The 25848-nt window shown below is 37.1% G+C and overlaps 1 protein-coding gene across 1 annotated transcript in view; it reads left to right on the plus strand.

Annotated features, from left to right (window-relative positions):
• Positions 1 to 25848, plus strand: part of cntnap2b (contactin associated protein 2b) — a 34162-nt gene continuing 8314 nt past the window's right edge. The window contains exons 1-19 of the mRNA XM_026279366.1: positions 1 to 79; positions 9804 to 9914; positions 10877 to 11070; positions 12908 to 13055; positions 13426 to 13629; positions 14296 to 14480; positions 17255 to 17398; positions 19055 to 19313; positions 19512 to 19661; positions 19862 to 20024; positions 20865 to 20971; positions 21253 to 21372; positions 21874 to 21992; positions 22075 to 22159; positions 23230 to 23386; positions 24309 to 24436; positions 24708 to 24878; positions 24980 to 25198; positions 25323 to 25559. Coding sequence (XP_026135151.1) covers positions 1 to 79; positions 9804 to 9914; positions 10877 to 11070; positions 12908 to 13055; positions 13426 to 13629; positions 14296 to 14480; positions 17255 to 17398; positions 19055 to 19313; positions 19512 to 19661; positions 19862 to 20024; positions 20865 to 20971; positions 21253 to 21372; positions 21874 to 21992; positions 22075 to 22159; positions 23230 to 23386; positions 24309 to 24436; positions 24708 to 24878; positions 24980 to 25198; positions 25323 to 25559 — 2980 coding nt within the window. The remainder of the gene's footprint in view (positions 80 to 9803; positions 9915 to 10876; positions 11071 to 12907; positions 13056 to 13425; positions 13630 to 14295; positions 14481 to 17254; positions 17399 to 19054; positions 19314 to 19511; positions 19662 to 19861; positions 20025 to 20864; positions 20972 to 21252; positions 21373 to 21873; positions 21993 to 22074; positions 22160 to 23229; positions 23387 to 24308; positions 24437 to 24707; positions 24879 to 24979; positions 25199 to 25322; positions 25560 to 25848) is intronic.

Raw genomic sequence — 25848 nt, forward strand, 5'->3', positions numbered from 1 at the left:
ATGCGACGGATTGTCGGACCGGAGCTGCCGCTGATATTGTGGATCTGGAGTATTTATGTGAAGCTCAGCACAGGAACCCGTGAGTACATACATGTGTGTGTATATGTATGTATGTGTGTGTTCAATGATCTTATTATGCGTCAGCATGTGATTCTTCATCTATTCAGTATCAACACTTTATTCCGCATATTAGGTTAGACTCTAAAATAGCTTGTTGAAATAGAATATAATCATGTGATTTAAATAGATTATGCACACAGGTTTATTTAAAAAAAACTGTGAAGTTGATTTATGCATGCCATATGGTCGTATGAGATTTCATGCTTTAATGCTCTTCTGGTTGCATGGGAGCATCATGGGAATATGAGGGTTTTGCTGATCAGCTGTCAGTCTATGTGGGTGTTTCATAAGCTTTGTTTATGATTATGAAATATTATGCTCAGTTGGTGTAGTAGGTGCTTGTTTTGGCTCTCAAAAAGTTAGAGCCTATCCACCTTTTCAAAGGCACCATGAATATATCACTGTAAAAAAAAATCTAAATTGTAACCAAGGGATTATTTATAATTAATTTGACCCTTTCAGTTAATTTATTTTATTTTATTTATTTATTTTTTGCTATAAATTCTGTATTCATCTGATTAAATAATAGTGTTGACGAATGAATGATTATCATGCACATTTATTTGCGTTACCTGGTAGTTTGTACACTGTTAGTTTTTTCATTCTATCTTTTTTTTTTTTTTTTTGAGTCAAAGTCCTGCTGAAGTCAAGTATTGATACTGTAGTCAGTTTTCCTCTGGCTATTATAGATCTGTGGCATATACTAACGGAGAATACAGGTCAAAGCTGTCTGGAAAAAAAATGGTTCTGCAGCAATAACATGTAGACTCTTTTTCTGCTTGGAGTAACACATGAATAAATAATACCTAAAGAGATATGTGGAAATGTTTGGCACCCTTTAATATAGTATAAACTATAAAAAATTAAAAAGCAGAAGAAACTGGGGTGATTGAGGGGATTATAGATGGACAAGCACTAGAACCAAAAAATGCATCACAGAAACCTGAGATGCACCAAGTGCATGCCGTGTGCCACCCAAGGTGGATTAGTTTGCTGCCAGTACACCCATCTCAGATTATTATGTAAAATGGAAATTTAATCTAAATTTAAAGATTTCCTCACAGACCATGGCAACATTTGCATGAGAAATAGTCTCTCATAGATTACATTCAGTATAGCCTAAAAGTAAAACTTTTGAACACGAGTCATCAGTGCTGCAGTTTTTACATTTTGTACAGTAGTAAAAGTCCATTTAACTAAAGATTGATACAAGACATTTAGACATAATACAATGTATTTCATGAGGATTTTTTAAAGGCAAAAATTAATATGAATTTTTGGCCAGTCATTACTATGGAGATTTTTGTGTTCTTAATGACAAGTTGTAAAAAGTCAGTGTTAAAATACGTTATTGGGAAAAAATCAACTGAAAATGAATTTGCTCACAATTTTTCTTTTCACATTTATATTTTTCATCTTCAAAACACAAAATAAGATATTTTGAGCAACACTGTGGTCCAAACAACACTGGACCCCAATGACTTTCATTATACAGACAAAAATCACACCATATTATAAAGGTCATACAGGCTTGGGACATGCCTGGTTCAGACAAAATTCATCCTTATTCTGACTGGCAATAAAACATTTATGAACCAACCTGATTGTGCTCTGTAATACAGACACAGACTAATAAGATCCCATTGAGCTCTCCCATTGGCTGTTGCAGTGCCCCTAGATCAGTAACGCGTTTTTTTGTGATGCTAATGAGGAAGCTCATTTAGATTCAGGCACCTGCCATCTTGATTTGTCAAAGCGTGTGCCGCCCCCTGTCATCTCACCCCTCCCCCCGTCAACAGGCGCCTCCCTTTGTCCACCGGAGATGGACATGTGTGAACAAAAGCCTGCGCGTGTTCCAAGCAATGAGGGTAAAAAGCACACACCCACTAAACACTTCATGCTCCAGATCTGTAACGTCACACCTTCAAAGGTTTGTAAGGTTGCTGTTTTATTTTTATTTTTTTGGTTAGCTCGACATTCATAAACAAGATGGACATTAGTCAAGAAGAGGCAGAACAGTGTTTATGAGAACAGAAACACTAGATGAATTGTCTTTTTTAGATATTTTTTAAAGGTATCATATATTAAAGATTAAATTGAATTATATACATTATAAAATTGAAGTTTGCATATGAAAAACCATTATAAAATATTAAATAAATAAATAAATAAATAAGAATTTATTTATCATTGTGACATTATTCTAATGCTATTTAAGCACCCCAGATCCCAATACTGCAATGTAAAATAACATAGTGTAATAATAAATATAGTGTATACACTACGTACATTATATATATATAATATAGGAAATAGAAATTAAATTACAAGAATGAGAAATTAGTGAAAATTTTAAATAATGACTAAAAATTATAACAATTAATGTATTATATAATGTATAATTAATATATGCATGTGTATAATATATATTTACATTTTAAAAACCATTGTATTACAGTAATTTCTCTGCTAAAGAATACAACAAATTAAAGTAATGATTCTAGCATTTTAGCAAGACATAAAGAGATTATGGAGCAAAATGGGCTTAATTGTTGTAGAAAATATAATGTCACAGTGCAAAAATAAAAATATATAATTTCATTTATTTTAGAGAAATGTGACCTCAGCATGTTTATGTGAGATTCACCCCATTATGCCTCTTGTTAAAAAGCCTTCATTTACTCCTCCTTCTAAATATCAACATGCTCCCATGAATCTGAATCACAGTTTCACGTAGGGACACATGAACGACACAAAGCCTTCCGGCAGGACCTCCTCCCCATCCAGGCTTTGAGAGCTCATGTTTTCAATCTAATCCCAATTTATGAACAATCCCCCATGAACCCATGAACAGATGTGCTTTGGAGAGCAAGAGGAGGCACACAAAGACCATTTGTGATGACCTGTCAACACATTAATTCAAGATGGGGCTGTTGATTGTAGCTTTATAATTAACATCTTACACCACTAAAGGTAATTAAACATGTTGACTTAGAGCAGATGTCGGCTCAAATGAGCAGAATTCAGCCATGAGTAAAACAGCTTTTAGTGTAATAATACTCAATTTATGGAGTTTCAATGGGACAGTTATTCCAGGAAAATTGTTTGTGCTGCACTGGAAGAAAATCCTGTCCTTAATCAGTATCTTTGTCTTGTTTTCAGTAACGCTATCTTTATGACCATAAATACCAAGCAAAATTTAATTTTCAGAGTTATTTATAATGCTTTTTTTATTTAGATGAGTAATCTTAAAAAAAAGCCTTTTCTATGTCTAATATTTTCACTTAAATACATAACATTATTGCTTAAATTGAAATCTTATGTATACCAAAACCTTTTTGTCATATAAGTGATGTTTCTCAAGCAAACTTATCCTGTTTTACATGGAAACCTGTAAAAATGTAGTTGTAACTTTTTATCTCACATTCCTGAGGAAAAAAAGTCAGAATTGTATGATATATAGAGAGAATTCACAGAATTCAGTTTTTTTTTTCTTGCAATTCCGAGATTACATCTCGAAATTCAGAATTTATATCATTGTTTATCATAGACATAATATAGAATTGCATGGATATAAGTCAGAATTGTGAGATAAAAAGTCACAATTACCAAGTCACAATTTATTTTTCTGTGAAACTGTCTTTTTCTTACTGGAAGATAAAACTAAAAGACTCAAAGGAAAATAATTTTAATAGTGTATGAAATTGCATACTTTTAAACCTTGAATGCAGAAGTTGTACGTTTTATATAACATAGTCAATTTCATTTCGAGCCCATTCACAAGCTGGCTGCTACAGTATTCCAACACACCCACAGATTTCCTTCAAACTGTCTGAAGCATACTGCTCACAAAAATGTTAAGAGCTTTCCAAAATCACAAGCATTTTATGGAAAGTTGAGTTTGCAAGGAAACAGGCAGCAACACAACACTTTGGAGGAAAAACTACTGTAGCTTGGAGCGTGATCTGCATTCTTCCATCAGTTCTGTCTTACTCTAATGAATGTTTAATCACTGAAAACTTGTGCCATGTGGCTTTAAAAAGAGTAGTAATTATGCATTTTACTCTCTGCTGATAACGTCCTTGCATGCTTTGAGATGTTGAGCAGCAGACAGTTTGTAATGGAGTGTGTTGTTACAAATCTTTATGCGGTTATTTTTTCTATGGAACACAACAAAAAAGCAGTGAACAAGTTGGATATGAATAATATAACGTCATAGGTTCCTCAAGTATCAGACATCATGACGTCAAACCTGCTTCACATTTGTTTAGACAGTGGTGATTACTTACATATCTGTAGCATTCACATCTAAGACAAATATTTATCTTATGCTATCATTTTCATGTATATAACTCTCATAATGCCTTATACTCAGATGGCGTTCCATTCAGTGCTTAAGTACAAATGGAAAACATCTCTTTATTTTCTTATTTCTGCTGGACTAAGAATAGCCAAAGGTTTTAATGCTGTCAGTATTCACCTTTTAACATTGATCGGTTCCTCCAGGTAATTTCATCATTAAATTACTGATATACTGATAATGACTGTACAGATAATGCCTAATTATTATTGCCAGCAGGTCCTGTTTGTTCAGGATTGGCCAACTGTACAAGGCTGTTCCTATATTGTGTGCTTGTATGATGGATGAATGGGAATCTCACTAATGCATTCATCAAAAGAAAAAGAACAATTTGAATTAAGGTGACTCCTAAACTCACCACTGTAGTTGCTAGGGTGTTCGTGGTGGTTGCTAGGTGCACAGTATGATATAGTGCAAAAGGTGCATGATCAGCTAGATGTTGAGCTTAGGAGCTTTGAAAATCAAGCAAAAGTGAACAATAAGTACTAATTTTATAAATAAATGCTCAGCAGGAATGTTTTGTAGACTGATTGAATGATTTAAACTCTATTCATTGAAGCACTTGGTTTTAAGGCCACAGGGGCAGAAACAGAAGCGTTAACACAGCAACAGAGGCTCTTTGAGAGACGTACACATCATTAGTGCAGACAGATCCCAACAGACTAAAGGCTATAATTAAAGTTAAAGGTGGCTCAACAAAATACTGACATAAGGGGGTGATCCTTTTTCCAACTCACCGGTTTTCAACTCATTTGGTGTTATATGTTTCACTTGGATGTTATAAGTTGCACTGAGTAAATACAGCTGGATAAAACAAAAACTGTGTCTGTCCATCTTCCCATATTTATCATTCTATCTATTCACTGTTCTGTATAGCGATACTGTTCTCTGTATACAGCATGTTGATCGAGCTCGCTCTGTGTTGCAGGCTGCTGTATTATTGTGCTATCATCGATTTCAGATTCCCCCGCTCCTAAAGCATGTCATTCAGATGGCCTCTTCCAGTCTAAGTGGGTGGTTCTTGGCCAGATTTATGCCGATAGTCAAAAGTATGGCTTTGTGAGACTCATTCTTTGGGCATTGACTGTACACTGCTGGCTCGGTGAGAGAGATGTTTGTCTGGCAGACTATTAAACTGTTCCCTCACTACATGCTGAGGGGAATCCATACAGATGCTAATAAAGAACCCAAATATTTGACAATTGAAATATCTGTCCCAATACAGTCTGTCGGTGAGAGCAATATGCCTTTCAGTTTTTCTTTTCTTATTCACTCTCTCTTTCCTTCTGTTACTGTACCTTAAGACCGCTGCATAAGTAATGGAGAACACACATTAGCTCTGCTTTATAACCTAGTGAGCTGGCTTGACTGTCTGCATCAGAACCTGTGCCAAACTGGAACGGGAAAGTGAACCTGTGGTATCAGTTTCAATCTCTCGTGTCCGCTTCACTGTTGTTTAGTACCACAACTCATAAAAGCAGGTCTCTCACTGTGCATTTGAGCTTTGAGTTTTTGAATGAAGTCTCTTCTGCTCACCAAGGCTGCATTTATTTAATAAAAAAAATACAGTAATTATGTCAACTATAAAAAACAGTTTTTTTAGGATGCTTAGATAAATAGAAAGTTCAAAAGAACAGAATTTATTTGAAATAAAAATAATTGAAATTTTTGAATATAGACATTTTTATCAATGCTTTTAGTAATAAATAAAATATTTAAAGTATTCTGGATTTAATACAAGTTAGGCTTGATATTTGTATTGTTTACGATAACATGTTTTTTCACATTATCATAATAATATTCAAATGCTGTCTGGGTAGGCAGCTCACTAGGTTTCAGAACATGGTCACTAATCCTAGAAAAAAGCCACTTTCATGGCTGTGACCAGCATTGATTGATTTTATTACCCAGCATTCTTAGCTTAATCACATCTTCCCCAAACACATACACACACACACACATATATATATTATATATATATATATATATATATATATATATATATATATATACAGTATATATATATATATATATATATATATATATATTAGAAAAAACATGTAGGAGTCTTCACACCGCTTGAACTGAAGACGAGTGAGTAAAACTGCAGCCTGAGAGTATCACTCGCTTTTTTTGGAGGACGCAATGGTTATTTTTGACACAGCCTCGACTCAGCAGACTCCGAGTCAATTTAAAGCTGCTCTTTTAGAACTGTGTGTAATGAGGTGAGAGGCAGAATAAGGACAGATCTCAGAGCAGTGAACAGACTGCTGGCTAATGTTTTCCTGTGGTGACTGAGGAGGACAAAATACATTATTTGAGACATTATTTCTGCAGTTCTGTTTGGTGATTCTAGTGATGCAGATAGTAATGCTCCTGTGGATAAATAAGAACAATCAATGGTTGACATACAGTAAAAGTACTGAGCTATAAAATGAATGATGAGCACTTCAGATCAGATTCAGGTTTTGGTAGAATATGATAAGAAATGTTCAGTTCAAAATGCAGTTTTCGGCTTTTGATTGTAGAGGTATCGTGTCAAATCTGAGAACAATATGAGATCTTGTTGAGATTATTTTAAGGTCCCATGAAATCTGTTTTATTTTCCCCCAAAAAAAGATTTTTTTGAATTTCATTTTAAATGGTTTATTTAACCTGTAGATCAATTTATGACAAGAGTCCACCCTCAGAAATCTACATTACAAAAGGAGCTTTGACCTTTGTTTAAAAAAAAGAATTCCTCGTTGCCCTTTTCTCTATCACATTTTAGAAATCATCAGAAGTTATATATCACTTGAAAACATAAAATCTTAAAATTCATCCTTTAAAACCCATTTTAAAATCAGACATTGCATTACTATGTAAATGGTACATCAAAATCATGTTACAAAATGTTTTCAGTCATGAATTATAAAAATTTAGGTTTGTATCATGCAAATTCAAGTCTATCTTCAAAAATGTGAGTGACAGTTAACAGGTTAAACAAAGATTACATCAAATCAATTAAATTCAGAAAACGTTACAATTTTAATGATGTTTTATTTTTTAAGACATTCTGTTTTCTCTTTAAATGTTTCTGCACTGTAAATAATAATTGGTAAAAACTGTTAAAGTAAATGCATTAAAATGTAATTTTTCATGGATTTCCGTTCTCCTGTTTCTTTTGAGTGTTTTCCTTATTTGGTCATTTTCCTTTTCCTGTTAATTGATTACTTCCCACCTGTTTCTGTTCTTCTAATTACTTTCCTTGTGTTTTATAAACCCTTTATGTTAAGTTCTGGTTTGTTGGTCGTCAAAGTAGCATAGTGTTAAGTTTCCAATAGATAATGAATTGCTATTTGTATTTTGAGATGTTTCTTGTGGTGGTCTCATATTTCTCACATTACCTCCATTTCTCATCTTTGTGCTGTAGACTCAGTTATCTGAGTCATCTTAAACAGCACCTGAGGCTGAAGAGAGAGATCAGTGCTGAATCCATGAGAATCTGAGACTCTCCGGGTAAATGAAAGGTTAATCCCAGGAGAGGATCACAGTCAATATATGTGTTCGATCAAAGAATATCCTCTGAGCAATCGCCCTCTCGCTCTAATTATAGCACTCATAGGAATTCACCATCGCTGCACTAGAGTTCAGGGATTAATGGAGGGGGTTTTCTTTTAATATAGACACTTTTGGTTTGTTTCTGTGGATTTGTAGAAAATAAACTCTTACAACATACTTTCACTTGTATGCATCATGTGAGAAACCTAATTTACTGTTTCTACCAAATCTAAAGTGATTTGTTGTGTTTTGTTGTTACATTTAATGATATATTGAAATTTCACTATTCATATTCTATTGATTTTATCTTGTCACATGCATCATATATGTCTGGTATAACTGGTCCTGTTGTCTTCTTTCTAAACATTTATTAATTGTGTTTTTAAGAGGGAAATGATGCCATAACCGTTCTCCTTTGGGTGCTTATTAACATGAGTGTCATGGTCAGCATGTCTCATGCTGATTAAATTAATCATTGCATTTCTGTTTTAATGGTAAATATACCATATACTTAACGTCATCACATCTGGTTTAAGGTCAACACTGCAAATATGCTTTGTGACATTTTACATGATCTCTGAAGGCTTCAGTAGAACCATGTCATAACAGCATCAGCACATCCTCTCACAGCAGGAAATATTCACTCACGTCTGTATGTGAAACCCATCTGCTGCATGATGACGCGCTGAATTTTTTTGCACTGCTTTTGTTCATGAAGCATTTTACATGTTTGTATTTGACTGGTCTACAGTTTACTGCTACTGATTGTTTAAGTCTCTCTAAGTAGTTCAGGTTTGCTGTATATGCATATGTACTGTACTTACTCTATTCTGTGGAATACAAAAAAAGATGTTTTGAAAAGAAATTAAGCTATTTTCAGTTTTCGTTTTAGTAATTTTAAATAGTAAGATTTAATTTTCCTTTTTTTTCACTTTTTATTGGAATTCAGCTTTATTTAACTATTGATTAAATATTTGTAGTTAACAATTACAAACCTGCAGTAGACCTGTTATGGAGGAAATCCAGTGATCAATAGTTTTTCTTGGTATTCACAGCCATTAATTTGCCCCACTGATGGTCTTAAATATGAATGTGTGGTCATGAACACGAAAAATTCATGTAACTAAAACAGGTGAATGCATTGATAAATGTTAACATTTCTTTTTTGATGCACCATTTTAAATGGTTTGCATTAACACTAAATCTTGAGACTCATTTTGTTGAGAGAGGAGTACTCAGACCCAGGCCTTGAATCTCGCCTCCTCTCGCTTGATAAATTGGGTTACGAGGAGCCTATTTCAACTCTGCAGACTGACCGCACCCTCAGTGGCCAGAAACATGAAGGACCTTTCAGTGAGAAACATGCTCCACTTCTGAAAGCTTTCTGCATCTCAAACCTTGACTTTCAAACAAACCTTGAATTTGCTACGCTGAGATGCTGAGTTACTTTCTGATAGTGTGTTCATGTATAATGCACAGAGATAGAAATAATTTCAAGTAGATTCATTCTGACTGATCTTAACGTACAGTAGGGAAAAAGACAGCAGTAGCATAACAGAACAGCAGTTATAAAAACTGCATGCAGTGTCAGAATGTACATTACATAATGAATATAATGTCGACATTAATGCAGTACTGCTGTTGCTGCTGTTGACACTGAATGAATTTTCTGTCAGAAGCATTATCTTTGGCGAATGTATGAATGACTGTGTTGTTCTATAATTGTAATGCACAGTGTGTTTAGAAATATTTCAGACATATGTCTTTCTGTATTTTTTTTCAGAGAGGTGTGATGAGGTGTTGGCTTCACCCCTTCCTTACAGCGCCTTCACCAGCTCCTCTGTGTTGGCAGCTGATTTTGGCGCTGGCTATGCAAAACTCAACAGGAGAGTAGGTGAGGATGAACTCTGCCAATGTGTTTCGAACTGAAGTGTACTGCATAGTACATACTGTATATTACAGTACAAAAGTTTGAGAGCGATAAGCTGCTTTAATGTTTTTGAAAGAAGTCTCAACAAGGCTGCATTGATTTGATCAAAAAATAATAATAATGTAAAAATGGTAATATTATGAAATATTATTACAATTGAAAATAACTTTTTTTCTATTTAAAAATTGAATTTATTCCTGTGATGCAAAGCTGAATTTTCAGCATCAGTCTTCAGTGTCACGTGATCCTTCAGAAATCATTTAAATATGCTGATTTCCTGCATTTGCTGAAACATTTCTTATTATTACTGATGTTTGGAAATAGTTCATATTCACATATTTTTCTGGAAACTGTGCTGCATCTTTTTTCAGGATTTCTTGATAAACAGGAAAGTTCAAAAGAGCATAATTATTTGAAATATAAATATTTTGTAAGATTACAAAAACTATCAATGGTAGTGTACACTGTATGCTACCCAATAAATTAATATAATGAAGAATTCTACGTTGTTGTCACATGAAATTATTTAGTTGCCAGTGCTGTCTATTTATAATTTCAATTAAAAAAAAAAATATAGATAATTTGCATGCAAACTGTTGGCAAATATTTGCATTTTAGTGCATTTTTTTTTAGATTAAAATGTCCAGTTTTATGGCAGTATGATCAAATAGTAAGTCACAATGGTAAAAATAATGCATGAAGTGAACATGAAGTGGCTATTCTGAACAGCCTGTATGCCACTGTCAGGTCTGGTAAGTCTCTCTCCTCGTTGGTTGACATTTAGACAGAGATGTGAGGTGAGATTTCTGTAGATAAAGTATAAAGGATGCATTAGGATTTGCTTAGATTGCAAAATGGAGAAAAACATCTCTATCGATCATAATGTATTTTAAGGCACATTCTGACTTGTGCTTCATCTTTCTAAGGCAATGGAGGATGGTCGCCGTCAGACTCGGACAGGTACCAGTGGCTACAAGTGGACCTCAGGGCCAGGAAACAGATCACTGCCATAGCAACACAGGGCAGATACAGCAGCTCTGATTGGACGAAACACTACAGGCTCCTCTACAGTGACACAGGAAGTAACTGGAAGCCGTATCGGCAGGATAGCAACATATGGGTGAGTTTACAGGGACAACTCTGATTTATAGCTCAGGGAGTAAATATTGTTTTTGGGTTACCAAATCTGACAGTAACAGCTGCTGCTGTTTCATACAAAACTCACATGACCCACATTAGCCAAAAGACTCTATAACTTAGACATAAAACTTTTATAATCTGCTTTCGTTTTAAAATATGTTTGAGTCTTTTGAAAAATAAAAATAGACACATTTTAGACATTAAGAGTATAGAGCAACCTAAAACTACTGAAATTGCCAGTTGTACTGAAAAGCTGAAATAACATAAAATCCAAATATTAAGTTGTAACGATACAAATCTCCATATTCATCGGGAAGAAGGGGGGGGGGGACCGCTCACGGGGACCTGCAGGAACCTGGGGGTAGGACAGACGAGGCGAGAGAAAAGGAGATGGAAGGAGGAGCGACAGGGACGAGAGAGGGGAGAGAGGAAAAAAAAAAAAATTCCGGTTCCCAGACGCACTGCTGCTCGGCCCTCCACCAGCTGGGTGATCTCCTCCGCAGTGCCCGGCGGTGGCACTGGATGGCCCTCGGCGGACGGCACGACACTCCTCCGCCGCCCGGTGGACGGCGACGGCTCCTCCGATTTTGGGCAGCGGCAGGAGTCCCCCGTTCCCTGCCCATCCGGATTCCGTCACGGAGGCGGCAGGCTCCGGCCCCCTGGCGAACGGCGCCGACTCCTCCGCTCCCTCACGGACGGCAGCCGCCCCTCCATATCGTGGGCGGTCGGCAGCGAGCTCGCCCGTCCCCGGCAACTCGCTCCAGCCCACTGCCTCGAGCGTCCATGGCGGCACATACCTCGCCTGCTCGAGGGCACCACGGATTCCCCACAGCGGCGAGGGATCTTCAGCAGCGCGTCCCTCCTTCTCCCGGGCTTCGGCACCACTGTAACAATACAACCTTTGTAATCATCGGGAAGAAGGAGGCGGGAACCGGCGCACAATCAAAATGAAACTTTAATTATTCAAAATAAACACAAAACAAATAAAAAGCAAACACAACACTCTCGTCCTTCACTATAGTCGCTCCAGTTTTATATCCTTCCATCTCCTACGTGGGACTCGATACTGGCAGTGGGGCGCAGGTGTAGCTCATCTCCAATCACTACACCTGGCCTCACTCCTCGTTCCCACGCCTCTCGGCCCCGCCCCACTCGCCACATAGGTGAAAAATTATAATTGTTTTAAAATTTAAGTACTAAAATAAAAAATAAAAAAATGAAAGCTAAATAAAAAATATATAGAAAAACTAATAAAAAATGACAGAAGCATATAAGAAAATTGATAACACTTTAACTAAAATTTATATAAATAAAAAATGAAAACTTAAAATAAAAGATGATTTTAAAATATGAACAAATACCATAAAAGTATATAATAAATAAATAAATAAAAATCCTGTTTTTTAAAGCTACAAAAGTTAATGTACAGTAGACTGAAAGAGAAAGGCTTGAAATGTTTTGATTTCTGAGCAAAGTTCAGGACGTTTTTGAGATGTCTCCATAGGTTCTCCATTTAATCTCATTGCTCTCTAAGCATTTGGGGATTTTATTTCGCATTTTCAAAGGCTAACATCATGCATACTTTTGTCTTGTTAAAGAAATGCGCCATGACACATTGCTGCAAACATAATTTCCTCCTTTTATTTGTTTCCTCAAATACTCAATGACAGTGCTTATGAAAATAAATTAAGAAGCAAAGCCAGTTCCCCTGAAAATATGTTCAGAGAGCCTGTTGTATTGATCTGTGTAGGCAGTAATGGAGTGTCTCACTCAAAGGAGGAGGTTTATAAAGTTTGCTTCCCTTCTTTCTGCCTCAGACATTTTCAGGTAACTGGAACTCAGAGCGGGCCGTGCGCCATGAACTTCAGCACCCTTTTGTGGCCCAATACGTGCGTTTCATTCCACTGGACTGGAGTGAGGAGGGGAGAATTGGGCTGAGAGTGGAGCTCTATGGCTGTGCTTACTGTGAGTGTTGTGGAAGTGATCCTTAATGTATCGTTCACTGATTTTAAAAGGATCCTTCACATTTTAATAATTTTAACCCTTTTAATACTTAACCTCTTTGTGCATTGCTTACTTTTTTGTTTGGTCCTATATATATGCATTATTCTTCAACAATAGGATAGTTTATATACAATATATAATCAACATGAAATGTTTATTTCAGGATCAAGGACACTTTTGCATAGTAATTCATGATATGGCCCCTTTAAAAGCAAATATGTTTAGTTTCACCACTGTTGCATCATAAACTTGGCTTTAATGGATAAAGTGTCAGAAGGCTGAGAAAGACTTCATATGTTTGTTTGAGACTAAGCCAAATTCCTTCTTTCAGGGGCGGATGTGATCAGCTTTGATGGCCAAGGAGTGATTTCCTATCGATTTAGACAGAAAAAGATGAAGATCTTGAAGGATGTGATCTCACTGAAGTTTAAGACCACTAAAGGAGACGGCATTCTGCTGCACGGAGAAGGACAACAGGGCGATTATATCACTCTAGAGCTGCAGCGAGCCAAACTACTGCTCCAGATCAACCTGGGTAAAAAATCTAAACTACCATTCAAATCTTTTACTAGAAATTAATACTTTAATTCAACAAGGATGCATTAAATTGCTAAAAAAAAAAAAAAAAAAGTAGCAGTAAAAACATTTGTAATGTTGCTAAGATTTCTATTTCAAATGCATCCTGTTCTTTTGAACTTTCTGTTCATCAAATCATGAACAAAATATTTTCACAAAACAGTTTCCACAAAAAATGATGAAGCAGCTCAATTGTTTTCATTGATAATAACAAGAAATGTTTCTTAAGCAGCAAATCAGCATATTAGAATGATTTCTGAAGGATCATGTGACACTGAAGACTGGAGTTATGATGCTGAAAATACAGCTTTGATCCCAGGAATATACTACATTTTAAAATATATTCACATAGAAACAGACATTTTTGAATTGCAATAATATTTCTCAATTTGGCTGTTTTTACAGTGTTTTTTTTTATCAAATAAATGAGAGACTTTTTAAAAAAATATTACAAATCTTATTGACCCTAAACTTTTGAATAGTAGTTTTGAATTGTCTGTTTTGTTCTGTGTTTGACAGCATGCTAAACTTTTTGTGTGGTCTCCCTACCTATTGTAGAACAGATCCTGGTTTAAACCGTCTGACCCATTTCATTAATGGCTTTTTGTCCTTGTGTCTATTTCAGGCAGTAATCAGTACGGCTCCATTCAGGGTCACACATCGGTGTCTAGTGGCAGTCTGTTGGATGACGACCACTGGCACTCTGTTCTGATCGAACGCTACAGACGCAGCGTCAACTTTACACTCGACCAGCACACGCAGAGCTTCCGCACCAATGGAGAGTTTGACCATCTGGACCTGGACTATGAAGTAAATGACAGATTACAACTAAATCTAGATGTTTTGTGAAATAACAAGTTATTTATAGAATTATTCATCATTAAATATGGTTTGGAGGTTGGATGTTGGATGAAATGGTGTTGGTGAGTCGAATCTTGAGGTTGGATGCAGATGAATATCAATGGAAGAAGGTAAGTCCATGCAGGTAAGTGGTTGGGTAGCGTTCTGGAATGAACAACGAGACCAGACAACAGTGAACTGATGAAATGATTGGAGTCTGTCCTGATTGGATGTGACAGGTGCAGGTGTGAACAAGTGGGCGGGGTTTAGGGGCCTAGTACTGTGGATATTGCTGACTCTGTAACAGTGACCCCCTCTTCCTCCATGGGCAGCTCCTGATGATGAGGGGGGTGGCCTCTGCCTGTGTGGAATTTAAGAGCAGAGATGGGTCTAGTATGTCATCATGGGCAACCCAATATCTTTCCTCTGGGCCAAACCCCTCCCAGTCTACGAGTCCCATCCTACCAGTCTAGGATGCTGTTGACTCTGTACATATTCTCCTCCGAAGGATCCATTGGAGGAGGAGGAGGCACGTCATCAGCACCAAGCCCTAGACAGAAAGGCAGCAGAGAATCAGTATATGGTTTCAACAGGAATACATGAAAAGAAGGTGAAATTCTGTAGTGAGGAGGAAGGTTTAGCCTGTGTGTGACTTCATTGATCTGCTTCTGGATTGTGAATGGGCCAACGTGGTGGGGACTCAGCTTGCAACAGAGCAGTTGAAGAAGGATATCCTTGTTTGAGAGCCAGACCTTCTGCACTGGATTATTACTGAGGTGTCATTGATCTTCTAGCGTTGGCCTGGCTCTTGTGTCTCTGAACTGCCCTCTGCAGGTGGATGTGAGCGGAGTCCCAAACCCTTTTGCTCTCCTGGAACCAATGGTGGACAGCTGGAATGTCTGAAGGCTCAGTTGAGAGCCGAGTATGCACTCCAAGGTTGCATACTCTGCACATGAAAGGGAACAGCTCCAGCTGTCCTGATGTTCATGACAAAATGACCTTGATATCCTAATGGCAAGCTGACTATGATTCTAAGTAACTGGAAGACGGCGTTCCACACTCTGGAGATGAATTGAGGTCCGTGGTCAGAGACGATGTCTTTGGGGAACCCAAAATTACAAAAGACTTGCTGGAAGAGGGTTTCAAAGGTTTTGCTTTTCCAAGGCAGTGGGTAGTCCTTTTAAAGGAATCAACTTGCACGCTTTGGAGAATTGGTCTACAATGGTGAGGACACATGTGTGTGAAACCAAAGAAGGTAAGTCTGATGAAATCAATTCCAAAGTGTGACCATGGTGTGTTAGGTATAGGAAGTGAGATCAGCTTTCCCTCAGGTAGGTGGCAAGGGACCTTGGATATGGCACAGACTGAGCATCCTTAGATGAACCAGGAGATGTCCTGGGCCATATTGGGTCACCAGTAGCAACTGCTGATGAGCACCTGGGTGTCCAGGGCCAAGTAATGTATGAGAGCTGAGTCCATGAGTGTCAGACAAAGATGAGTTGACACATAAATCAGTCCCTCAGGACCTCGCGGCAGATCAGGTTCTAGACCATACGGCTTCTACGATGGACCACTCAGTCAGGCTGACAATGATCACTGATGCAATGAGAGAGAGTAAGTGTTCCAGAGGAGTTGTCTCTGACAGAGCAGTCACTTTCTGGTTCTTACTCCCTGGTCGGTGAGTCACAGCGAATTGAATCTGGTGAAGAATAAAGTCCAGCGATCTTGACGGGTGATAAGTCTTTTGGCTTCCAAGAGATACTCAAGTTTGCGGTGCTCAGTGATGACCTCAAAAGGATGTTTAACTCCCTCCAGCCAATGGCCAGCAGTTTGTAGTTACCAATGACATAGTTGTGCACCGCTGGGGGCAGCTTCTTAGAGAAAAATGCACATGGGTGGAGTTTGGGAGGCTCACTCTGCTGCTGAGACAATACAGCTCTATCCCAGTGGTGGATGCATCAACTTGATAATGAATAGCAGTTCTGGATTGGGATGAACTAGTGTAGGAGCAGCACAGAAGGCTATCTTGAGTTGGCTGAAGGCACTGGATACTTCGTAGTTTCAGCACAAAGACTTGGTATTTTTGTAAATTTTAGTTGTTTTTATATTACATAAATTGTTTTTATTAATTGTTATTTAAATTGTATTGATTGATTGATTTTAGTACATCATGTTTATCTATGTGTGTGTGTGTGTGTGTGTGTGTGTATATATATATATATATATATATATATATATATATATACAATTAAAAAAATATTCAGTTAATGTTATTTTGTTTCAAGTAACTTTATTTATTTGAAATGGTTTTAATGTTAGTTTTAGTTCTAGTCTTAGGTAACTATAAGAACCCTGAATGGAAAATATAAAAATAAAATTTAATTCAGAATGTTTCTAGTAGGCTAGTTCATCAGTGATACAAAAAAAAAAAAGAACTGGTTTAACGGCAGAAGAGTTATTAACAAAATGACATATTTGAATATTATGTAATAAAGTCCTCTATCATCTTCTCTCTCATGTTTCATTTACAGCCTCCCCCCTCTGTTTCATCATTTTACCCCAGTGCTGCTGGGATTTGGGTCTTTAGCACACAAATGATTACGTTCACTGGGTGGCATTTATTCAAACAGATGAAAGCGTAGATAAGATTATGTTATTATATTAAGATTAATATTATTACCTGTCTGTATTATAGATGGTAAATGATTCCATCACTTTCACTGTACCTCTGTGTCTATTCCCAGATTACATTTGGAGGGATGCCTGTGTCTGCGAAGCCCAGCTCAGGGGGCAGAGAGAACTACATCGGCTGCATGGAGGCCATTCATTACAACGGGGACAACATCACTAACCTTGCGCGCAGGAGAAAAGTAGACACCTCCAGCTTCGTACGTGCCAAATTTGCATGTCTATTTTTATCAAATGAACACTCTCCAATGCCTTGTGGAGATAATTCAGGAGCTTCATAAAAGACTTACTGTTGCTGGGTGTTATGTTGCTCCAAGACAAAGATATTTCTGGGACTTCTGACTGCTGTAATCACAAAGCTGCTTGTTTTTATTCTTATTAACTTTTTTATTTATAGAAACTGGGACTGTCTATATGTTAAATAATTAACAAATAATTAAAGTAAGAATGTTCAAATTATACTTTTATTTATTTTTTAAATAAATGTTTATTTGTATTTTATTTATTTATTATTTTATTTAAAGCGACTTACAAATGACGACAGAAGCAATCAATTGTAGTATTAAAATAACGAAAAAATTATCCAAAACTAAAAGCTAAAACTTTATAAATACTATCTATACATATTTTAAAAAATAAAAAAGTTAGATAGAAATAACAAATGCATACAAAAAACTTTTCAAAACTTAACATTTAAATGAAAAACAAAAATAATGTTTGGAGTTTGACATAATTAGAAAACTGTGTATTCGTTGTAGAAATTTCCATGAGTTTTTAAGATTTCCATAATGTCCATAATTTTTTTTTTCTGTTTTTTTTTTTTTTTTTTCAGAATTTCCTTAAAATATCCAGATTTTCCCAGACTCAAAGAACCCTGATTCTTAAATAAAAAGCACATTTTTTGAGAGTATTATAATTATTATATTACTATACTTGGATTTATTCTGGGATATGTTTTTTAATATTATTTAACCCAATTTCTCAGTAGTTTCTACTAATTTTATTTAGAGATTAGAGAGTATTTTAGAGAGATTTAGAAAGTATTTTAGAGAACTAGAAAAAATTATTTGAGTTTTGAGATTTTATTAATGTCAATCACATTTCTGACAAATCACAAACCTCATTTTTATAAATTCCTGATTAAAAAAAATCTAAAATATAATTACTTCTGGTTAAAGTCAACAAGAAATCTAAATTTTCATTTTTATTTGCTTTCTTAATACATATTTCATGCATATTGTTGTTTTCAGTGATTTCTCTAATTCGATTTTCTGTATTGTTTACAGTAATCTCAGCTCCTGAAGGTTTGCAGCTTTTATATTTCACAGTAAATTTACAATTGATACAGTTCCTCTCCTTGTGCTGACGTTACAATAATCAGATGTTCCCTTCCCTTTCCCACATTACTCTGTGTGTGAGTACAGACATGAAGTGAGAAGTTATGTCACTCTGTGTGTGTGTTCTGTGATTATTCACAATGACTACATAATGACTGGTGGTTACAGTCCACAGTCCCTTTTATTGGCAGTTTAAGATGATTGAGTGGAGCAATGGTAGCTGCTTTTCCTGGATCAAGGTGGTCTGCCAGCCTTAACCAGCTTAAACCACTGGCTGGGATTCCAGACATCTAGACAAGTGTGGACCAGCTAGAAACTAGACAAAACCAGCCACCGCCTTAAGCTGGTTTTATCTGGTTTTCCAGTAGGGTCCTATCAAAGTTCTTAAATCAAGCTGTCCTCTGAAATTCTACTGTAAATTTGTGATCATTCCTGTAGCGCTGTGTGTTGAAATCCTTGATAAACGCTTTGATTTGAAATGTTTCATAATTTTAATTTCATCTGCTTTTCCCATTCCAGCATAACCTGACGTTCTCCTGCACGGAGTCCCACACACTCCCCGCCTTCTTTAACTCCACCAGCTCCTTGCAGCTTCCGGGACGGACTGACGCAGACACCGTGTCAGTCAGACTGCAGTTTCGGACGTGGAACCCCAGCGGTCTGCTGTTCTTTACCCCGCTCATGCCTGGAGGGGTGGAGGTCAGCCTTGTGGAGGGTAAAGTTACCGTCCACATCTACGTCACGCTGGGCAAGAACACACGTGTGGACATATCCTCAGGTAACATCACACCTGAAGACGCAGAGCTCACTCAGTTTCTAGACTTTCTGCAGTTTCAGCTAGAAAAACCCTTGTAGTAATGTACAAACACCTTAGCTATTATATCAACATCTTGTCAACCCCTCAGCACATTAACCAGTGAAACACACACAAATAAATCAGATTTGTTATTGCTCATGCTAAAGCGTTTCTCTGCAGGTTCTGGTCTTAATGACGGCCAATGGCACAGCGTTCACTTTCTGGCACTGGAAAGCATTGCCATGTTGACCATCAATGGAGACGAGATGTCCACAGTGAGAGCTGCTCTTCCCATTCAGATCAGGACTGGAGGAGATTATTTTTTTGGAGGTAATTGTAGGAACCACCTCTCTAAACTGTTTTTATTGGGGGGGGGGGGGGGGAATAAATAAATAAAATTGACTTCTCCCTATAATATTAAATTAAAATTCAGTTATGTTGGATACTTGAATGTAAGCATCCTGCGCAAACTCGATTCACTTTGAATGACTGCGCATTTGAGACTTTCATTTCCTTGTTGCCATGTGCAGGATATTTCCCGCGGACAGACCTTTCTCCGTCACAGCGCTCCTTTCAGGGCTGCATGCAGCTAATACATGTCGATGATCAGTTGGTCGACCTGCAGTCTGTGGAGCAAGGCATGCTGGGTAGCTTTGAGAACGTCAGTCTGGATATGTGTGCCATCATAGACAGGTGATACATTGTCAGTATGAAGTTGCACTGTTGCAGAGACCCAGTGTGATTATTTACAACCAAAACTGTTTTACATATTCAAGTCAACGTTTTCTCCTTACAGCATTGCTTTCATATGGTAATGTAACATCTCTTTGTGATAAAGTCAAGCCGCCATACCCATCCATATTCATTCATGAACCCGCTGCACTGCGCCTTCACAGATGACTCTGCAAATGAATGAAGAACAGATTTTGTTTGCAGTGTTCTGACCAAAGACGTTGCTGTATTTTGATTGTCGTTTTTGCTCAATCTGTCCCAAAAACAGTAAGAAACTCCTCGTGTCGTGCCACTGATTGCTTTATAAGATTCGTGATGACTTTTAAAATTGTGAAGCTGCCACGAGGAGCTTATATAAGCCACATCTAACTCTCTTTAACAGGAGTTACTCAAGGCTCTGTCACGTGTCCTGCCCCTGTTTGATCAGAACGACTGTGTTAACATGCAAGATAAGGGGAACCTCTCTGCTGATCTGATACTTCTCCAGACAGGACTTAAGGACTGCAGAAATTAGGCTTTATAGAGCTACCAAAACAGAGATTATCAAACAGGATAGTGACTCAGTGCAGCTTCTCAACAGCCATTACTTCAGCAAGTGGCAACCTGAAGTGTTTTGAAATTTTTCTTTTTTTTTGACCATCAAACTAATTAAAATTTGCACCTTTTCGTGCTGACTATTAAATATATATTTTTGGCTTTTCTCCTAACACTAGCTTCTTTTTTCAATGCAAAGGATCAGTAAAAATAGCTCCAACTTCTAGTAATCCTGCATCTGTAATCTATCTCTCTCTCTCTCTCTAGGTGTGTGCCAAACCACTGTGAACATGGAGGCAAGTGCTCTCAAACTGGAGACACTTTTAAATGTACCTGTGAAGGAACTGGATACTCTGGTGCCACCTGCCACAGTTGTAAGCCATCTAAAATCATATCGCCCACATTTATTTGAGCATACTTTGATTCATATATCTCTGAAGCTGCTGCTATGCAGCAATAGCAAAATGAGTCTTGCTGCATCAATCAACACTTCACAAGGAACTTTACATGCAGAGAACCTTATAGAATAGAGATTTTGGTTTGGAATGGTCTTTTAACTTATTATTTATTTAGCTGACTGGACCTCAGAAATGAAGCATTGGAGATTTTCTCGCAGTGTTGGCTGTTTTAATGCTTACACTGTGTGTTTCTGCAGCTGTGTATGAGCAGTCCTGTGAGGAGTACAAACACTTAGGCCGAAGCTCAGACTATTACTGGATCGATCCGGATGGGAGCGGACCTCTGGAGCCATTCAGAGTCATCTGCAATGTGATGGGTCAGAACAATATAAGAATATATATATATATTTTTAGCGATTTAAAACAAAACAATATCAGTGGGTTCTTGTGTAGCATGCACATCTGAAGTTAATATATTCATATCATGTGTTAATATAGTCATTGTCATAACGAGGAATACATTAATACATAATCTCTCACATTCACACATCAGTGACCCCTTTGGTACCAAAGAATTACTTAATTATGACTGTTTGTGGTGTAAGAAACCTTACCTAACATTATACAACTTACTATTATAAAACCTTACTAATGTAAATTGTTTCCTTTTTTGTTCATTGTCAAATATATGATAATAATGTGATATTACTGCTTTAAGCAATAAATACCTCCAATGGTTTCTCCAAAGTTTTTGCACATTTTTTTAATTGTCAGTGTATGCCAGTGTCACTGTTTCTCATTTAAATGAGGGCATATTATAGAAATATATTAATACCTGAATACCCGCTGACTGGTACACTTGTCTATGTGTATTTCAGAAGACAAAGTGTGGACAGCCATTGTGAATGACCTTCCAGCTCAAAGCTCTGTGGCAGCGGGTTCCAGAGCTGAAGACAAGACTGTGCTCAAACTCAATTACAGCATGTCTGCTGAACAGGTGCCGCTTAAATCACAGTGAATTTAACAATGGAAACTGTTACACATAACTAACAGATGCTGGATATGTTTTTGTGATTCAGGTGAACGCCGTCACCAGCAGTGCTGAGTTCTGTGAGCAGCATGTGGCGTACATGTGCTACAAATCACACCTGCTCAACTCACCAGGTAAATGATGCGGTAAAAACTCATGGCTCTCATAAGAAAATTCCAAATGAAAATTAGCAGAAAATGTTCTCACTCACAGGTCATTCAAGATGTTGATGGGTCTGTTTCTTCATCTGAATAGATTTAGTGAAATTTAGCATTCCATCACTTGTTCACCAATGGGTGCTCTGCAGTGAATGGGTGCCGTCAAAATGAGAGTCCAAACAGCTGATAAAAACATGATGAGAATGCACAAGTAATCCACACCACTCCAGTCCATCAGTTAATGTCTTGTGAAGTAAAAAGCTTTACATTTATAATAAACAAATCCATCATTAAGGTGATTTTTCTTTTTACTTCAAACTGTTGCTTCCTGCTAAAATAGTCACAATCTAGTCCATAATTAATTATACATATAAATATGAGTCCATAATCCATAATATGATTTTCTCCAGTGAAAAAATCTGAATCAGGATACAAATGTGCACAAATCAAGCTCTGTTTACAAGCAAAAACAGTCTAAAGCAGTTCTAAACAAATATGTGTCTTAAGTATATATTTTTTTTATTATTGAGATTTATACATCATCTTAAAGCTGAATAAATAAGCTTTCCATTGATTTATTAGGAATGGATGGTTTATTAGGAAATTTACTAAACATCTTAATGGAACATGATCTTTACTCAATACCTTAATGATTTTTGGCATAAAAGAAAGATGTAAATTTATACATTTTTTGGCTATTGCTACAAATATACCCCAGCAACTTAACGCTGGTTTTGTGGCCCAGGGTCACAAATGTGGGTGGATTTTGATGTGAGACGACAACAGTTGATGGACCAGAAGTAACATTTTAAAGTGAAAAACATCTTTGTTTATTACAAACATGCAACTTTTCACTTCAAAAGGCCACAGAGGATCAGTTGATGCTAAATTTCAAAATACTTAATTTCAAATTCCAAATCTGTTCCAATGAAGAAACAAATTTATCTTCATTTCGGATGGCCTGAGGGTGAATACATTTTCAGCACATTTACATTTTCAGTTTAATTATTCCCTTAAGATCTTTTTTTCTTTTCTTTTTTTTTTAGATGGTTCTCCATCCACATGGTGGGTCGGCAGGGGAAATGAGAAGCACTTCTACTGGGGCGGCTCAGGACCAGGTGTGCAGAAATGTGCCTGTGGCATTGAACGCAACTGCACAGATCCCAGATACTACTGCAACTGTGATGCAGATCTGAGACAATGGTGAGATCTCAGTCTCTTCTCATTTTTTTAAAGGAATCTAGTAGGACTTACATGTCAGATGTACAGAGGACAGAGATAAAAGCCAGATGTACACAATGCTGGTGGCCTTTTAGTTATATTGGATGCTTTGATTTTCCAGGATTTGTTGGAATTGCACACATTGCAGTAACATTTACTACCATTCAAAAGTTTGTGGTCAGTAAGATTTTTTAAATGTTTTTTTTAAATGAAATCTCCTATGCTCACCAAGGATGCATTTGAAATATTATTACAATTTAAAATTGAATTAATTTCAACATGAGTATGTTTTAAAATGTCATGTATTACTGTGATCAAAGCTGAATTATCAAAATCATTACACCAGGCATTCCGTCATCCTTCAGAAATCATTCTAACATTCTAAACATTTCTTATCATTATCTTTGTTAAAAACAGTTGTGCTGTTTAGTATTTTTGTGGAAACCATAATAATTTTTGATGAATAGAAAGTTGAAAGCCTTTAAATGTCTTTACTGCTACATTTGATGAATTGAATGTGTTCTTGCTGAATAAAATTATTAATTTCTTTAAAAAAATCTTAATGACTCAAAACGTTTGAATAGTAACTCAAATTGTGCATAACATGCAATTTCTCTTTATGCATAGAAATGCAATGTGCTCAACTTAAATTTCCAAAAAACAACCAACATTTTCTATATCGCCTCCATGACCATAAAAACCGCATACTTACCATTTTTATGTGTAACCAATGCCTTTTGCTGAATTAATGTAATAAATGATTGCACATTTTTTACACACTAGACAGTGTGCAGTATGTACTATGCAGTAATCAGTACTCAACTCCTTTCTGTTGCATTGCACAATGCTATATTGCCCCCTTGTGGTCCAAAATTCTTCCTCTGCATTGTGTTTGTTTCTCTAGGAAAGAAGATGCTGGTATGTTGATGTATAAGGACCATCTGCCTGTCAGTCAGGTGGTGGTTGGTGATGTTCACCGCTCTGGATCTGAAGGACGACTCACTGTTGGCCCGCTCCGCTGTCAGGGAGATCGTAAGTGCAGTCATGCTCTAAAATGTATCATCTATCAACACAGTTTAGCCAAGTAGGACATTTTACTGGATCACCATTTGTTCTTGGTCCGATGAGACAAACAATTACAGGCCTATCCACAAAACTTATCATAGCCTAACTTACCATTAAAACCAATGTGAAATGATAGATTGATAACATCAAATTATGTTTAATGCCGCTAGTAGCATAGAAATTATACACTGCAGCTTTAAATTTGACCTACTGAGTTGTCAATGTGTTTCTTTTATAGGTCACTTCTGGAACGCAGCGTCCTTCAATACACCTGCATCTTATCTTCATTTCCCCACCTTCCAAGCCGAGACCAGCGCAGACGTCTCCTTCTATTTTAAGACGTCATCCTCGCATGGTGTTTTTCTGGAAAACCTGGGCAATCCGGATTTTATTCGCTTAGAACTCAAATGTAAATCCACATACTTTTATAACCTCAGGATTGCTTTAAAGCCCTCAGTGCATCATGTTTTTAATAATTTTAGTTAACAGTAACAACACTGTTTTCCACAGCTGCTACAGTGGTGTCCTTCTCATTTGATGTGGGCAACGGGCCGGTGGAATTAACCGTACGCTCATCTACACCCCTCAATGATGACCAGTGGCACAGGGTGGAGGCGGAGTGGAATATTAAAGAGGCTGTTTTGCGATTGGACAAGGTGCATAGGGAGGTGAGGTCAGCCCCGCCTCAAGGCCACACCCACATGCAGCTCTTCAGCCAGCTGTTTGTAGGTAAGATCTCCAGCAGATGACTGGGAAGTAAAATTTAGCAAGAAAAAACTTGGGTGTGTAATTTACCTTATTGCAAAGTGTTAAAGTTATATCTCGCCATGTCTGTGTTGCTGTAACACTTTAGGTGCTTCAGGAGGGCAGAGAGGATTTCTAGGTTGCATTCGTTCCCTGAAGGTCAATGGAGTGACACTTGACCTTGAAGGGAGGGCAAAGGTCACACCAGGAGTGAAGCCCGGATGCTCGGGTCACTGCAGCAGCTATGGGATGCATTGCCAGAATGAAGGGAAATGTATTGAGAAATACAATGGATACTCGTGCGACTGCAGTCTGACCGCCTTCGATGGGCCTTTCTGCAATGATGGTATGAACACTAATCTTAGAACATAAATAATTCAGTTTCACTTGGCTGTAATGGGCAACAAATATATTCCAATGCACAAATATCATCTTTTAGGAGTATATAAACATAAAAATGGCAATAAAGCTGGACTACAAGCCAAATTGGATCAGTTTTGCTTAGTTCATATTCAGGGCTTGACAGTGAAACCATTTCTTTCATTTACATTTACATTCATTAATTTAGAAGGCAATGCGATTTTGTGACTAAAACTAGATGTGTGCAAACTGTAAAAAAAAAAAAAAATTGATAC

Source organism: Carassius auratus, chromosome 2 (assembly GCF_003368295.1).
Source record: "Carassius auratus strain Wakin chromosome 2, ASM336829v1, whole genome shotgun sequence".
Lineage (NCBI taxonomy): Eukaryota > Metazoa > Chordata > Actinopteri > Cypriniformes > Cyprinidae > Carassius > Carassius auratus.